Below are 17,710 nucleotides of genomic sequence, written 5' to 3' on the forward strand. Positions count from 1 at the left end.
CCGACGGAGACCTCTGTGAACCAGCCGAACTTCCGATGACCCGGCCACGTGACTTGCCCCGCCGCGTCATCTCTCTGCGCCCAGCCGAGGCCGACTCCGAGTCCCGCCGATCACTGCTGCCACCGGCCGCCATGAAGCCGCTCCCACGCCGAGGCACCCCTCCGACCGGAGCATCGCCAGTAGGGGAGCCCGCCAGTCCAGTAGCACCCCGTCGAGAGGGACGGGGAGAGACCGAAGGCCGCCTCCCCCCACTACCCCCAGAGCTCCGTCCATGCAGAGGATTCCTCCCAGAGGCGCGCACGGCCGCAGCAGGAGTACGCTTAGCCGGCGGCCCTGAAGGGTCCCTGTCGGGGCTCCTAGGATGACGCTGAGCTCGAGGGGAAGGGTCCGGTGAAAAACGCTCCGGCGGCCGTGACCGCCGAGCCCGCGGGACCGCAAGCCCCTCCGCATCCCGTGCAGAGTCCTGAACCCCCATCAACGTGGAGACCTGGGACCGGAGCCACTCAGTCCCCTTCACCGCGGCAGCGGCCTTAATTTGCTCCAGCAAAACGTCCAAATCCGCCATCACAGACCAGGGAAGCTGAGGTGAGATACTCTGCAGTGAAAAAGGTGGCTTCTTCTTCCTTCGTCCGTTGAACTTCCACTGACCTCCAATCTGAGGGGCCACCCCTCCTAACTGTACCTCAACCCCTCCCAAACCTGATACACCAATCCCTGAATACCCCCCAACTCAAAACAATTTAATTTAACTCACACCTGCCCTGTCTCCCCTCTTCACATGGTCATGTCTGCCCTGCGCTATTTTTTTTTTTTTTTTTTTCGCTTCGGGCCTTGCTTTACAATTTACAGAAGTAACTAGTTACATTTTTTGAGTAACTACCCCAACACTGATTAGTGTGACTGGTGATGTGGCAGTTAGTCAGTTCCCACAAAGTGTCAGTGTCACAGTCCCACTATTAGGGTCCTTTCACACGAACGATCCAATCAGATCTGCCTGTCAGTTTTTCAGGTGGACCGGATCGGATGCTCCATGCATCCCAATGGGGGAGCGGATGTCAGGGGAGACATGTCCGCTGACACCCGCTGCTATCCGCTTCCGATCCTATCCGTGAAATCTGGACGGATGGAAACCCTATTTTCCATCCGTCCAGCGGATCGGATGGGATCGGATGAGAACGGACAGGCAGAGACGGAGCTGTCATCCGCCTGCTCAGCGGGGATCTGCGGATGCGGACCGTGTGAAAGGACCCTAATTTGCTGATCACCACCGTTTCTAGTATACATAAAAAAAAATAAAAAATTCCATTATATATCTCGTTTGTAGGCATTTTAGCTTTCACACAAACACATTAATATACACTTATTTTTTTTTACTAAAGACAGCAGATTTCCTTTTGGTCTAAGCTTTGGAAGAATTTTTTTTTTTTTTTTTTTTTTTTTTTTTTATTATTGGATGTTTTATAGCAGAAAATAAAAAATATTTTTTTTTCTCAAATTAGTTTTTTTCTTTTTTTATCCACATAAAAGCTAACACAATCCAGTGGTGTGCAAATACCCCCAAAAGAAAGCTTTTTTTTTTTTTTTTTGGTGTAAAAAAATTACATACATTTTGTTTGGGTACAATGTTGCATGATGGGGGTAAAATCTTCTACAGCTCAAGTGGTTAATTAACCTCCCAGAGAGTTAACCACTCCAGCCAGTTAACATGGGGATCACAGACACTGCCATCAATGCTGGGAGTTATTACATAAGCTAGCACCATTGCTGGGGATCATTGTTGCAGAAACTGATGCAAATGCCGTGGATTATTATTGCGTAAACTGGCTGCTGTTTTAAGTATTTTCTTGTTTTGAAATACAATGAATCTTTCTTTACACCTGAGGGGGGACGCAGTTTGCCATATTTGCTCTGGGCACCGAATGACCTTGTCCCGGCACTGTTCCTGCTTATCAGGAACACAGGAACAACATCTTCCCTGCTGAAAGAATGGCAATCTGCCATGTGTACATAGGCAGACTGCCGTCCTGCCTGTGTAACCAATAATTGGCAGGTGTCGGCGGACATCAAGTGCGCAGTACCTGCTGATCGGCCTGCAGAGGCGGCCCTAGGCTTTGTGAGGCCCTAGGCAAAACTTAGACATGAGGCCCCACTCACATCCATAATGGGAAAAATAATTCAAGCAATAACATTTTATAATACATTGCACGGCACAGAGTACAATGAACTGATGGGAATTCACTCATGGCCAGTCCAGCATGTCATTGGATCATATCACACCAGGATATGCACTGCAACACAAGCTCCCTCTGTATAGTGATTGTCACTTACTTCAACTTACCCAGGGCCAGATTAACATAGGGGCTATTGGAGCTGCAGCTCCAGGCCCCTACCTTAATATAGGCCCCCGGGTTGGCCATATTCACTGTTACCGCTCTTCTGTCACTTGTAAACACAGAAGTCTGGCTTCTATGCTCGCTTCCCCAGGCAGCACCCTCAGAACCTCCCCACACAGCGCGAAGGCCGGACAAGGAGGGACAGTTGCCGATGCATGGATGTGTTTATGGGCTTCAGAGACAGCATCCCATGTTGAATTAGGCATGCATGGCTGCACCCTTCCTCCTCTGGGTGCATGCCAAGGCACGGCCCTTAAGGCCCTTCAAAATCCTCAGCACCAAGCCCATGATGCTCTTAATCCGGCCCTGAACTTACCATACCTACATTTCACATTACCTTGGCCATCATCTATTTTCCTAAACCTACAGTGGAGGAAATAAGTATTTATTCTCCTGCAAATTTTTTTAAGTTTCCCCACTTACAAAGAAATGAAGGGTCTATACTTTTTATCATAGATGTAATTTAAATGATAGAGACAGAATATCAACCAAAAATCCAGAAAAAAATACATAATACAAATGTTATAAATTGAGTTGCAGTTCAGTGAGTGAAATAAACATTTGATCCCCAAGCAAAACAGGATTTAGTAGTTGGTGGAAAACCCCTTGTTGGCAAGCATAGAGGTAAGATGTTTCTTGTAGTTGGTTACCAGGTTTGCACACATCTCAGGAGGGATTTTGGTCCACTCTTTACAGATCTTTTCTAAATCCTTAAGGTTTCTTGGCTGTTGCTTGGCAATTTGAAGTTTCAGCTCCCTTCATAAAGTTTCAATAGGATTACGGTTTGGAGACTGGCTAGGCCACTCAATGACCTTAATGTGCTTCTTCTTGAGCCACTCCTTTGTTGCTTGGCGTTATATTTTGGGTCATTGTCATGCTGGAAAACCCATTCGTGACCCATCTTCAGTGTTCTGGCTGAGGAAAGAAGGTTCTCATCCAATATTTTACAATACATGGCCCCGTCCATTTTCCCCCTCAATGCGGTTGTTGGCCTGTACCTTTAGCAGAGAAACAGCCCAAAAGCATAACGTTTCCACCTCCACGCTTGACTGTAGGGATGGTGTTCTTAGGGTCATAATCAGCATTTTTCTTCCTCCAAACACGGTGAGTCGAGTTAATGCCGAAGATCTAAATCAGGCATGTCCAACCTGCGGCTCGGAACCGCAGGCAATGCGGCCCACTGCCCACTGACAATTTTTTTTTTTTGTTTGGGAGGAAGGAAGGCGGGTCGGGGGCACGGCCACAGAGGCTTCCAACTAACTGTAGGCAGAGGCTGCCTCGGGAGGGATCATCCTCTAGTTGTGTTAAATTAGTGGCAGTGCGGGAAGGGCGCAGTGGCGTTTTATTACATATATACCTTAACTATAGTATATATTTTATATGCGGCCCGAGAACATTTCTCTACACTCAATGTGGCCCAGAGAAGCCAAAAGGTTGGACACCCATGATCTAAATGTTGGTCTTATCTGACCACAGCACTTTCTCCCAATCCTTCTCTGAATCATTTGGATGTTCATTGGTATAACTGGTCCATGTGTCTTCTTGAGGCAGGTGACTCGTTGTGTTTGGAGGCAGAAAAAAGCTGAAAGTTTTTTCTGGATTTTGGTTGATATTCTGTCTCCATCATTTGAAATACACCTATGATAAAAATGATAGACCCTTCATTTCTTTGTAAGTGGGTAAACATACAAAATCTGCAGGGGATCAAATACTTATTTCCCCCACTGTATGCCTCATATCTGCTGTTGACACAGCCAATGCATGATCATGGTCAGTGAAGGAAAGGGGGGAAAAGAGGGGTTGTAAAGAGGAAGAGAGGGGGGAGAGAGAGAGAGAGAGAGAGGAGAGAGAGAGGGGGTGGGAAGAGAGGGGGGCAGAGAGAGAAAGAGAAAAGGGGGGCAGAGAGAGAGAGAGAAAAGAAGGGGGCAGAGAGAAAGAGGGGAGAGGAGAGAGAGAAGAGAGAGAGGGGGTGAGAGAGGGGGGAAGAGAGAGAGGGGGGAAAGAGAGAGAGAGGGATGGGAAGAGAGAGGGGTAGGGGGGAGGGGTGGGAGAGAGGAGGGAAGAGAGAGGGGTGGGAGAGGGGGGAAGAGAGAGGGGGAAAGAGAAAGAGGGGGAAAGAGAAAGAGGAGACAGAGAGAGAGGGGGGGTAGGGGGAGAGAGAGGGGGTAGTGAGAGAGAGGAGAGAGAGGGGGAGAGAGAGAGGAGAGAGGGGGAAGAGAGAGGGAGGAGAGAGGGGGAAGAGAGAGGGGGGAGAGAGGGGGCAGAAGAGAGAGGGGTGGAAGAGGGGGGAAGGGAGAGGGGGAAGGGAGAGGGGTGCCAGAGGGAGGAAGAGAGAGGGTGGGAGGGGGGAAGAGAGAGGGATGGGATAGGAAGGGGGGAAAAGAGAGGGGGTAAGAGAGAGGGGTGGGAGAGAGAGGGGTGGGAGAGGGGGGAAGAGAGAGGTGGGAGAGGGAGGGGTGGGAGAGGGGGGTAGAGAGGAGAGAAAGAGGTGGGGGGGGAAAGAGGGGGAGAGAGAGAGGTGGGAGAGAGATAGGGGGAGATGAGGGGAGAAAGGGGGTGGAAGAGAGGAGAGGGAAAGGGGGGAGAGAGGAGAGGGAAAGGGGGGAGAGAGGAGAGGGAAAGGGGGGAGAGGAGAGGAAAGGGGGGAAGAGAGGGGGAGAGAGGAGAGGTGAAGGGGTGAGAGAGAGAGAAAGGGGTGGGAGAGAGAGAAAGAGAGAGAGAGGGATAAGGATGGGGGAGGGAAAGAGGGAGAGAGAGGGGAGGGAAAGGACTGGGAGAGAGGGGAGAAAGGGGGGGAGAGAATGGAGGGAAAGAGGGGGAGAAAGGGGAGGGGGAGGTAAAGGGGGGAGAGGGGAGGGAAAGGGGGGGAGAGAGAGGAGAGGGAAAGGGGAGAGGGAAAGAGAGGAGATGGAAAGGGGAGGGGGGGAGGGGTGGTAAAGAGGGGGAAAGAGGGGGAAGGGGAGAGGGGGTAGGGGAGAGGGGGAAAGTGAAGAGGGAGGGGGGAGAGAGAGGAGAGGGAAAAGGGAGGGGAGAGAGAGGAGAGGGAAAGGGGAGGCGGGAGAGAGAGAGGGTGGTAAAGAGGGGGAGGGGGAAAGAGGGGGTGGGGGAGAGGGGGTAGGGGAGAGGTGGAAAGAGAAGAGGTAGGGGGAGAGATAGGGAAAGGGGGTGGTAAAGAGGGGGAGAGAGAGTTGATGGGAGAGATAAGGAGAGAGAGGGAGGCAAGAGAGATGGGAGAGAGGGGGAGAGAGAGAGGGGTTGGGGGAGAGATAGAGGGGGGTGGGGGGGAGAGAGGGGGATGAGAGAGAGGGATGGGAGAGGGGTGGAAGAGGGAAGGGGGGAGAGAGAGAGGGGTGGTAAAGAGGGGAAGAGAGGGAGGGAAAGTGAGGGGATGGGAGAGATAAGGGGGAGAGAGAAGGGTGGGAGAGAGAGATGGGGAATAGAGAGAGAGGGGAGGGAAGAGGGGAGACAGAAGAATGCTTTTTGTTCTGTGCTCCTGTGTGTGATCAGGATAACCTGTGAAGTCTCAGGGCGTGTGCGAGCTCCATGAGTCGGTCTGGTCACATGGAAGAGGAGTTGTTTGCATACAGGGGCTTGGTGATGAACAGAGCAGTCATGTGTTAGTGTGCAAAATAATTGATCCTTCCTTTCATTGAACTCCAATCCCTGAGCTCATCAGACCGCCGTCACTACTGGCACCTGGCAGCCTGGACAGCCTCATTGCCGGGTAAAACCTCAACACATGTGGAGGGCGGGGCTTCACCTACCAGTCAACCCGGCAGCCTGACCAACCAGTGAGATGGTTTCCTCCCCTGTCATTGCTGGTGGGCCCTTTTTATGTGCATTGGAGCAGGCCGAGGGGCAGTGACTCACCCCGTTTCTCCCTACTTGCAGCCCATGATAGAGATGAGAGGGGGGTAGTCCAGCTGGTGTTAGTGCAAAGTTTCGGCATGAGGAGTTTGGTCCCGCACATCCGCAGGCAGCGCCATTCTTCCCGATGCTGGGCTCTTCCTTTCCTCCTTCAGGCAAATTAGGCGGCTGTGAGGCCCCAATGAGCGCGAGGCCTTAGGCGACCGTCTATTTTGCCTAATTAGAGAGCTGCCTCTGTCGGCCTGTGTGCCCCCAACCTTCTCCCAACCCGTACTAGATATGTGATCAAGCACAGGAGAGTCGCCTTGCCACCGTATATACAGTATATACAGTATCTCACAAAAGTGAGTACAACCCTCACATTTTTGTAAATATTTTATTGTATCTTTTCATGTGACAACACTGAAGAAATTACACTTTGCTACAATGTAAAGTAGTGAGTGTACAGCTTGTATAACAGTGTAAATTTGCTGTCCTCTCCGAATAACTCAACACACAGCCATTTATGTCAAAACCGCTGGCAACAAAAGTGAGTACACCCCTAAGTGTACTATGTCTAAATTGGGCCCAAAGTGTCAGTATTTTCTATAGCCACCATTATTTTTCAGCACTGCCTTAACCCTCTTGAGCATGGAGTTCACCAGAGCTTCACAGGTTGCCACTGGAGTCCTCTTCCACTCCTCCATGATGACATCACAGAGCTGGTAGAGGTTAGAGACCTTGCACACACCATTCAATTCAAATGCCCCACAGATGCTCAATAGGGTTTAGGTCTGGAGAAATGCTTTGCCAGTCCATCACCTTTACCCTCAGCTTCTTTAGCAAGGCAGTGGTCATCTTGGAGGTGTGTTTGGGGTCGTTATCATGTTTGAATACTGCCTTGTGGCCCAGTCTCTGAAGGGAGGGGATCATGCTCTGCTTTAGTATGTCACAGTACATGTTGGCATTCCTGGTTCCCTCAATGAGCTGTAGCTCCCCAGTTCCGGCAACACTCATGCAGCCCCAGACCATGACACTCCCACCACCATGCTTGACTGTAGGCAAGACACACTTGTCTATGTACTCCTCACCTAGGGCCGGCCTTTGGGGTGTGCGAGCTGTGCGGCCGCACGGGGCGCCATGGGCAACAGGGGCGCCGTGCGGCCATCACAGCTCGCACATGATCAGGCCGCACAGCGGGAGGTAAGCGGCGACCGCGGCCTGGAGAGGGTCAACACAGGCCGCGGCCGCCGCTTATCTCCCACTGTGCGGCCGTGCCTGCGTGTGTCTTCTATAGCTGCAGTCTGAGCTGTGTATCACACACAGCTCAGCCGCCCTCTGCTCCGATCCACCGCCACTGACAGATCCCTCCTCTCCAGGGACGCCAGAGGAGAGATCGTCAGCTCCTCCCGCCCCTTCTCCTCCTCCTCCCACCCTTCTTCTCGTGGCAAGCTCTCTCCTGCATCAAATGTAAGGGGGGGCTCTGTGTGGGGGGGTCTCATGTAAGGGGGGGGCTCTGTGTGGGGGGGGTCTCATATAAGGGGGGGCTCTGTGTGGGGGGGGCTCTCATGTAAGGGGGGCTCTGTGTGGGGGAGGTCTCTCATGTAAGGGGGGGGCTCTGTGTGGGGGGGTCGCATGTAAGGGGGGCTCTCTTATGTAAGGGGGGCTCTGTGTGGGGGGTCTCATGTAAGAGGAGCTCTGTGTGGGGGGTCTCATGTAAGGGGGGCTCTGTGTGGGGGGTCCCTTATGTAAGGGGGGCTCTGTATGGGGGTCTCTTATGTAAGGGGGGGCTTTGTTTGGGGGGTCTCTGATGTAAGAGGGGCTCTGTGTGGGGAGTCTCTGATGTAAGGGAGGCTTTGTGTGGGGGGGTCTCTGATGTAAGGGGGACTTCGTGTGGTGGGTCTCTAATGTAAGGGGGCTCTGTGAGGGTAACTGATGTAAGGGGGTCTCTGATGTAAGGGGCTCTGTGTGGGGGGTCTCTGATGTAAGGGGGCACTGTGTGGGGGGTAGTTGATGTAAGGGGGCTCAGTGGGGGGGGTCTCTGATGTAAGGGGGTGTTTATTGTAAGAGGGGCTCTGTGGGGGAGTCTCTGATGTAAGGGGGGCCTCTGTGGGGGTTTCTGATGTAAGGGGGGCTCCGTGGCGGGTCTCTGATGTAAGGGGGCGCTGTGTGGGGGGTCTCTGATGTAAGGGGGCTCTGTGTGTGGGGTCTCTGATGTAAGAGAGCGCTGTGTGGGGGTCTTTGATGTAAGGGGGCTCTGTGTGGGGGGGTCTCTGATGTAAGGGAGCTCTGTGTGGGGGATCTATGATGTAAGGGGGCCTCTGTGAGGGTCTCTGATGTAAGGGGGCTCTGTGGGGGGTCTCTGATCTAAGGGGGGCTCCGTGGGGGGTCTCTGATGTAAGGGGTATTTAATGAAAGGGGAGACACTGCGGGGGGGTCTCTGATGTAAGGGGGGCCTCTGTGGGGGGTTTCTGATGTAAGGGGGGCTCCGTGTGGGGGTCTCTGATGTAAGGGGGGGCTGTGTGGGGGGTCTCTGATGTAAGGGGGCTCTGTGTGGGGGGTCTCTGATGTAAGGGGGCGCTGTGTGGGGGGTCTTTGATGTAAGGGGGCTCTGTGTGGGGGGTCTCTGATGTAAGGGGGCTCTGTGGGGGGTCTATGATGTAAGGGGGGTCTCCGTGGGGGGGTCTCTGATGTAAGGGGGTCTTTAATGTAAGGGGGGGCTCTGTGGGGGGTCTCTGATGTAAGGGGGCCTCTGTGGGGGGTTTCTGATGTAAAGGGGGCTCCGTGGGGGGTCTCTGATGTAAGGGGGGTCTTTAATGTAAGGGGGGCTAAGTTATTAGTGATCATAAAAAAGAAAAGTCAAATGAAGTGCATAAAAAGTGCAAGAAAATGTGCAGGGCGCTGGGGGGGGGGGGGTGGGGCGGGGGGGCGCCACAGGATTAGCTCGCACAGGGCGCCTGAACACCTAAGGCCGGCCCTGACCTCACCTGGTTGCTGCCACACACGCTTGACACCATCTGAACCAAATAAGTTTATCTTGGTCAGACCACAGGGCATGGTTCCAGCAATCCATTTCCTTAGTCTGCTGGTCTTCAGCAAACTGTTTGCAGGCTTTCTTGTGCATCATCTTTAGAAGAGGCTTTCTTCTGGGATGACAGCCATGCAGACCAATTTGATGCAGTGTGCGGCATATGGTCTGAGCACTGACAGGCAGACCCCTCACCCCTTCAACCTCTGCAGAAATGATGGAGCACTCATACGTCTATTTTCCAAAGACAACCTCTGGATACGACGCTGAGCACTGCACTCAACTTCTTTGGTTGACCATTGCGAGGCCTGTTCTGAGTGGAACCTGTCCTGTTAAAACACTGTATGGTCTTGGCCACCGTGCTGCAACTCAGTTTCAGGGTCTTGACAATCTTCTTATAGCCTAGGCCATCTTTATGTAGAGCAACAATTCTTTTTTTCAGATCATCAGAGAGTTCTTTGCCATGAGGTGCCATGTTGAGGAAAGAAACAGGCGCCGCTGAATGTAGCAACAATTTTATTACATGACAAGAAAAAATAGTAACTCACATAGAGGTGTTCTTGGGTCCATGTTCCATTACAAGATCACTTCCTGTACACAATCTTCCACATCCCGATTGGCCCGCAGCTGGGTGATGACGGTGCAGGAAGGATCGCGGAGGTTCAAGTGGAGGCAGCGGTGAACCGCAAGCTCTCCGGAAGTGATGTGTACGTCATCACCCGGCTGCGGGCCAGTCGGGATGTGGAAGATTGTGTACAGGAAGTGATCTTGTAATGGAACATGGACCCAAGAACACCTCTATGTGAGTTACTATTTTTTCTTGTCATGTAATAAAATTGTTGCTACATTCAGTGGCGCCTGTTTCTTTCCTCTGTTGCCAGCGGGATTTCCATTTTTGCCTGCCAGAGCTGCCCTGAACTATAGCATCACCTGCGAGGTCTTGTCCATAATAGCCTCTGACCACCTGGCTGTTTATACGGTGGTCCTTTTCTTCTGGCACAAGCGCCCAACATCCCTCTGCTATGAGATGCCATGTTGAACATCCAGTGACCAATATGAGAGAGTGAGAGCGATAACACCAAATTTAACACACCTGCTCCACATTCACATTCACATTCACTGAAACCTTGTAACACTAACGAGTCACATGACACCAGGGAGGGAAAAGGCTAATTGTGCCCAATTTGGACATTTTTCACTTCTGCATGTACTCACTTTTGTTGCCAGCGGTTTAGACATTAATGGCTGTGTTGTTGAGTTATTTTGAGGAGACAGCAAATTTACACTGTTATACAAGCTGTACACTCACTACTTTACATTGTAGCAAAGTGTAATTTCTTCAGTGTTGTCACATGAAAAGATGTAATAAAATATTTACAAAAATGTGAGGGGTGTACTCACTTTTGTGAGATACTGTATATATATATATATTATATGGTCGGCATGCGGTAAAATTATTTCACGGCACATGTTTTACCTGAGCAGATAACACCGGCATCATCTTGGTGTTTGCACCGGCCGCTCCCCCACATGCGGCGCTGACAGGTCCACAAGTTAGGTTCGTCCCACACACATTTCACGTGACTCAGCCATATGCGCCCTGATCCGGCCCCGAATGAAGCCGCCTTCACTTGGACGATGTTGGTGAAGTTACAGCCCAGCTGCCTGCAGACCACGGCTGCTTCCTGACGGCGCCAGTTCACTCCGCACACGGTGCCCCACTCCCCACGGTGCTTCACCTCCACTCTGCCCTCACACTCCGAGCCTCCTCCAACCAATCTCAGCTTTTCAGCTTCACCTGCCGTGAGGTAGAAAGAGGTTAGAGAAAACTAGAATATATTTTTATACTTTTTTTACACTGATGTTTTGTACAGGTAGCAACCAATCCCATGTCTCCACCTCCCTGTCTGTTCTGGTAATAGTCAGTGTGTGGATTGATTTTCATTCAGAGAGAGAGAGTCTGAAGGTAAGCAGAAGAAGAAAACATAGAACGTTTACATTTTCCTTTTTTTTTATCAAATATTTATTTGTACAACAGGATTTTAAATAAATAGTAAAAAAAGAAAGATTTAAAAAATCATGCATTACCCTATTTAACCCCGTAAGGTTTTACCCCTTGGTGACCAGGCCATTTTTTTTTAGATAAAGCACTGCATTACTTTAAATGACAATTGCACGTTTGTGCGATGCTGTACCCAAATAAAATTGATGTCCTTTTTATTTCCACAAATGGTGGTATTTGATCACCTCTGGGGTTTTTATTTTTTGCGCTATAAACAAAAAAAAGACTGACAATTTTGAAAAAAAAAAACAATATTTTTTTATTTATACTATAAATCACATCCAATAAAAAAATATAAAAATTCAAATTTCTTCATCAGTTTAGGCCAATATGTATTTTGCTACATATTTTAAGAAAAGAAAATCCCAATAAGCGTATTTTGATTGGTGTTCGCAAAACTTATAGAGTCTACAAACAATGGGATATATATACAGAATTTTTTTTTTTTTTTTTTTACTAGCAATGGCGGCGATCCGCGATTTTTAGCGGTACTGCGGCATTCCAGCAGACAAACTAACACTAAGTGACACTTTTTGGGGACCAGTGACACCAATACAGTGATCAGTGCTAAATAAATGTACTGTCACTGTACTAATGACACTGACAGGGAAGGGGTTAACATCAGGGGCGATCAAAGGGTTAAAAGTGTTCCCTAGGAGTGCTTTCAAACTGTGTGGGGGAGGTGCTTTGACTGGGCCAAGACAGAGATCTGGGGTCCTGCTTAGCAGAAATACAAGATCTCCATTTTCCCCTCTCACAGAACAGCGATCCGCCTTTTTTACATAGACAGACCGACATTCTGCCTGCCTCGGGATTGATCGCAGGGTGCCAGCGAACATTTCCGCTGTGTCCAATCACAGCGGGAGAGGGTCGCCGGTGGCACGCGTGAACGCCCCAGACCGGGAACTAGAAATCACGTACAGGTACATGATTTCACCAGGAGGGCTGCCCTGTTGTTAAAGTGATTGCAGAGGAAGAAGGTTTTTTTTATCCTAATGCATTCTAAGCATTAGGATAAAAAAACCTTCTGTGTGCAGCAGCCACCTTCAGCCCCCCTAATACTTACCTGAGCCTCATCTTGATCCAGCGATGTTACAGGAGTGTCCCGGCTGCCCAGTACTCCCCTTTCTCACCGTACCATTGGCTCCTGCTGCTGTCAACCAAAATCAGTCAGCCAATGAGGAGAGTCTGAATGATCACAGGGAGCTGTGGCTCGGCTCGGGTGCCCCCATAGCAAGCTGCTTGCTGTGGGGGCACTCCACAGGAGGGAGGGGCCAGGAGCACAGAAGAGGGATCAAAGAAGAGGAGGATCCGGTGTAACGTTAAAAAACCCTACCTCGTGAAAATTCCCTACCCTCGTCACTTCCGGTGCACATACGTTATGGAACAGCTGAGCAGCTTACCAGTGCGCATGCTCACAGCTCCGGAGGGTAGGGAATTTTCACGGGGTAGTGATTTGTAACGTTACACCGCATCAGCTGTTGCTGCTGTAAATCATCTCCGCTGCAACATTAAATCATCTCCGCTCCAACCCCTCTGACTTCCCTGATCTCGGCTCCTAAATGTAAAAGCGGCGGGTGTATGAAAATATAAATCACGGAGATCTCGGCTCTGTGAGTTATATTTTCATAGACCCGCCGCCGCTTTTACATTTACTGTAGTAGCCGAGATCAGGGAAGTCAGAGGGGTAGGAGCGGAGATGATTTAATGTTGCAGCGGAGATGATTTAATGTACCCGCGGCAACAGCTGATGCGGTGTAACGTTAGAAAACCCTACCCTCCGGAGCTGTGAGCATGCGCAGTTGTAAGCTGCTCAGCTGTTCCATGACGTAGGTGCAGAGGAAGTGACGAGGGTAGGGAATTTTCACGGAACACCGGGCTGCTCTGTGCAAAACCACTGCACAGGGCAGGAAAGTATAACATGTTTGTTATTTTTAACTAAAAAAATAAAACGAGACTTTAGTATCACTTTAACCGCTTGCCGACCGCCGCACGACTATTTACTGCGGCGGTCAGCCCCTCACAGATAGAGCGACGTCGCTAGCCTGTGAGGGTCTAGGGAGCGAGCGCGCGCCCCCAGAGGCGCGATCCTGCTCCCGCGCGGTCACGGACCCCCCCGCGCATGGGACCTCGGCGATCGTCGGTGCAGAGGGAGAAAGGCAGGCGGCTAATGTAAACAAGCCGCCTGTCATTCTCCCCTGTGATCATACGGTTCTACTATGTAGGACCGTTGATCACTCTTCCTACACCTCAAGCCACAGCCAATCACAGTTAGAATCACGCCCCTAGGGACACACACAGCCCCTCCCTCTCAAAAAAAGTTAACTCCTTCACTGCCAGTGTCATTTTACAGTAACAGTGCATATGTATAGCACTGATTACTGTAGTAATGTCACTGGTAACCCTAAAAGTGTCAAAAATGTCAGTCAAGGGTCCGATCTGTCCGCCGCAATGTCGCAGTACCGCAAAAAAATCGCAGATCGCCGCCATTACGCGTTAAAAAAAAACAATAAAAATGACAAAAATCTTTCCCTTTGTTAGTAAACGTGATAACTTTTGCGCAAACCAATCAAAATACGCTTTTTGCGTATATTTTCCAAACATATGTAGCATAAAACAAATTGGCCGAAATTGTTAAAAAATTTTGATTTTTACATTTTTTTGGGGGGGAATTTCATTAAAAAAATGTGAAAAATATTATTTTTGCTAAATTTACGCTCTTTTTTTGTTTATAGCGCATGATCAAAAAATCTCACAGGTGATCAAATACCACCAAAAGAAAGCTCTGTTTGTGGGAAAAAAAGGACGTCAAATTCGTTTAGGTACAGCCTCGCACGACCGCGCAATTGTCCGTTAAAGTCACGCAGTGCCAAATCGCAAAATAGGCCCTGGTCAGGAAGGGGGTAAAATCTTCCGGGGCTTAAGTGGTTAAGGACACAGCCAGCTTCCTGGCCCACTCCATAACAACCAGCTATTCTTTACACAGAATTGGAATCAATCGATCATTTTTTGACTGATCCGAATTTAAATTGTTCAGAAAATTTGGATAGCTGAAAAGATGAAAAGATGAATATACGAAACAAAACTAAATTAATTTCAACGGAGATTCGGATACATCCGAATCTCTGAATAACCAAAAATTCCTCCAAATTTATATTTGGATGGAAACAAATTGCACATGTCTACCTCAAAGCTCCTAACACAAGCACTGAAATTGCAGCTTCTCTCATCTTATTTTCTATGGCAGCTAACACTTGGGTGCCTACCACACAAAAAGCGAGGCCAGAACACATTGGCCCCATAAAAGACGACAAAGGAAATTTGGCCACAGAGGACAGGGAAAAGGCGGAAGTGTTAAATAATTTCTTCTCTTCAGTCTTCACAAAAGAATTGGGGGGCTACACTATTAAAACATTTTGATGCCTCAGGTCAAAGGAAATGGGACTTTTACGGGCTTAGTAAAAAATTATATTTATTGGAGATTATTTAGAAAAATTTCTTGCTGTTAAGCAAAAAATATAGAAATACAGACAAAATAGTATAATACAAATGGTGCAAATGGGTTATAGATAGTGTTGAGCGAACACGGACTGTATTATTCGTGTTCGTACCGAATAATTGGATTTTTTGTACCCGAACACGGACACGGACACTTTACTGTATGTTCGGGTAAAAATCCGTGTTCGGTCGTTTTATTTCCGGGTTTTGCATGCTTTGGCGCTCTTTTCATGGCGGGCTTTCAACAGCCAATCAACAATCGTTTAACTGGTGTGCCTTAAGCCATCCCAGCCATGCCTGCAAATGTCTCAGTAGCTGTGATTGGCCGTCTGAAGCATGTGACCAAGTCTTTATAAGTTCGAGGCAGCCGCAGCGGCGTCATTATGCTGCTTAGATTCAGGGACAGAGCACACATCAACGTGCTGGCTGCTGATTAGGGAAAGATAGGCAGGAAAAAACCATTTGTGTCCGGATAGAATTGAGGGACAGGTCGGAGTGTTTAGGCAGGGCGAGTTGTAGGCATTTTAGGGATAGAGTCTGCTGAATTATATAGGGTCAGTGTCTTCTACAAACTACAATCGATATTGCTGTGTGGGGGGTGGGGTCTGCACTCAATCCTGATCTACGATCTCTTCTCAATCCTGTTAGGGACAGAGTCTGCTGAATTTTAGGGAAACTGTGTTCTACAAACTACAATCGATATTGCTGTGTGGTGTGGGATTGGAGATAGGCAGGTGTCAGTGATCCACATCCATTTTTCTGTGTGTGAGCTGCAGTGAACACAATCTTTTTGGGCTGCAGTGAACACAATCTTTTTGGGCTGCAGTGAACACAATCTTTTTGGGCTGCAGTGAACACAATCTTTTTGGGCTGCAGTGAACACAATCTTTTTGGGGTGCAGTGAACAAAATCTTTTTGGGGTGCAGTGAACACAATCCTTTTTGGTGTGCAGTGAACACAATCTTTGTGGGGTGCAGTGAACAAAATCCTTTGTGGGGTGCAGTGAACACAATCTTTTTGGGGTGCAGTGAACAAAATCCTTTTTGGGGTGCAGTGAACAACATCCTTTTTGGGGTGCAGTGAACACAATCTTTTTGGGGTGCAGTGAACAAAATCCTTTGTGGGGTGCAGTGAACACAATCTTTTTGGGGTGCAGTGAACACAATCTTTTTGGGGTGGAGTGAACAACATCCTTTTTGGGGTGCAGTGAACAAAATCCTTTTTGGGGTGCAGTGAACAAAATCATTTTTGGGGTGCAGTGAACACAATCTTTTTGGGGTGCAGTGAACACAATCTTTGTGGGGTGCAGTGAACACAATCTTTTTGGGGTGGAGTGAACAACATCCTTTTTGGGGTGCAGTGAACAACATCCTTTTTGGGGTGCAGTGAACACAATCTTTTTGGGGTGCAGTGAACACAATCTTTGTGGGGTACAGTGAACAGAATCTTTGTGGGGTGCAGTGAACACAATCTTTGGGGGGTACAGTGAACACAATCTTTGTGAGGTGCAGTGAACACAATCTTTGTGGGGTGCAGTGAACACAATCATTGTGGGGTGCAGTGAACTCAATCTTTGTGGGGTACAGTGAACACAATCTCATACTGAAGGTTTGAGGGTGCTGCCTGTTCCATACTCCCCCTACTCCTCATCTAGCCTTTTAGGGGTACAAACAATAGTAATTGGGGCCTAGTGTGGTTGTGTACGTGTGATATACATACACTTTTTTGGGATCATATTTTCTATTCCGCTATTTAATCAAAAACCTTTGGGGATCAGTTAAATTGGGGGATAGTCTGTGTTGGTACGTGTGAGAGAGATCCACCTTTCCAAGTTGTTGGGGTTCATCTCATACTTCTGAAGGTTTGAGGGTGCTGCCTGTTCCATACTCCCCCTACTCCTAGCCTTTTAGGGGTACAAACAATAGTAATTGGGGCCTAGTGTGGTTGTGTACGTGTGATATACATACACTTTTTTGGGATCATATTTTCTATTCCGCTATTTAATCAAAAACCTTTGGGGATCAGTTAAATTGGGGGATAGTCTGTGTTGGTACGTGTGAGAGAGATCCACCTTTCCAAGTTGTTGGGGTTCATCTCATACTTCTGAAGGTTTGAGGGTGCTGCCTGTTCCATACTCCCCCTACTCCTAGCCTTTTAGGGGTACAAACAATAGTAATTGGGGCCTAGTGTGGTTGTGTACGTGTGATATACATACACTTTTTTGGGATCATATTTTCTATTCCGCTATTTAATCAAAAACCTTTGGGGATCAGTTAAATTGGGGGATAGTCTGTGTTGGTACGTGTGAGAGAGATCCACCTTTCCAAGTTGTTGAGGTTCATCTCATACTTCTGAAGGTTTGAGGGTGCTGCCTGTTCCATACTCCCCCTACTCCTAGCCTTTTAGGGGTACAAACAATAGTAATTGGGGCCTAGTGTGGTTGTGTACGTGTGATATACATACACTTTTTTGGGATCATATTTTCTATTCCGCTATTTAATCAAAAACCTTTGGGGATCAGTTAAATTGGGGGATAGTCTGTGTTGGTACGTGTGAGAGAGATCCACCATTCCAAGTTGTTGGGGTTCATCTCATACTTCTGAAGGTTTGAGGGTGCTGCCTGTTCCATACTCCCCCTACTCCTAGCCTTTTAGGGGTACAAACAATAGTAATTGGGGCCTAGTGTGGTTGTGTACGTGTGATATACATACACTTTTTTGGGATCATATTTTCTATTCCGCTATTTAATCAAAAACCTTTGGGGATCAGTTAAATTGGGGGATAGTCTGTGTTGGTACGTGTGAGAGAGATCCACCTTTCCAAGTTGTTGAGGTTCATCTCATACTTCTGAAGGTTTGAGGGTGCTGCCTGTTCCATACTCCC

At 48.8% G+C, this 17,710-nt stretch overlaps 1 protein-coding gene across 1 annotated transcript in view; it reads right to left on the reverse strand.

The window, feature by feature from the left end:
- LOC309567672 (scavenger receptor cysteine-rich type 1 protein M130-like) overlaps positions 1-17,710 on the reverse strand; it is a 65,119-nt gene that overhangs the window by 30,893 nt on the left and 16,516 nt on the right. Inside the window, exon 3 of the mRNA XM_082273103.1 lies at positions 10,745-11,065. Within this exon, the coding sequence (XP_082129229.1) occupies positions 10,745-11,065 (321 nt within the window). The remainder of the gene's footprint in view (positions 1-10,744; positions 11,066-17,710) is intronic.

This window comes from Pelophylax lessonae (assembly GCF_965119305.1).
Source record: "Pelophylax lessonae genome assembly, chromosome: 12".
In the NCBI taxonomy this organism is placed as follows: domain Eukaryota; kingdom Metazoa; phylum Chordata; class Amphibia; order Anura; family Ranidae; genus Pelophylax; species Pelophylax lessonae.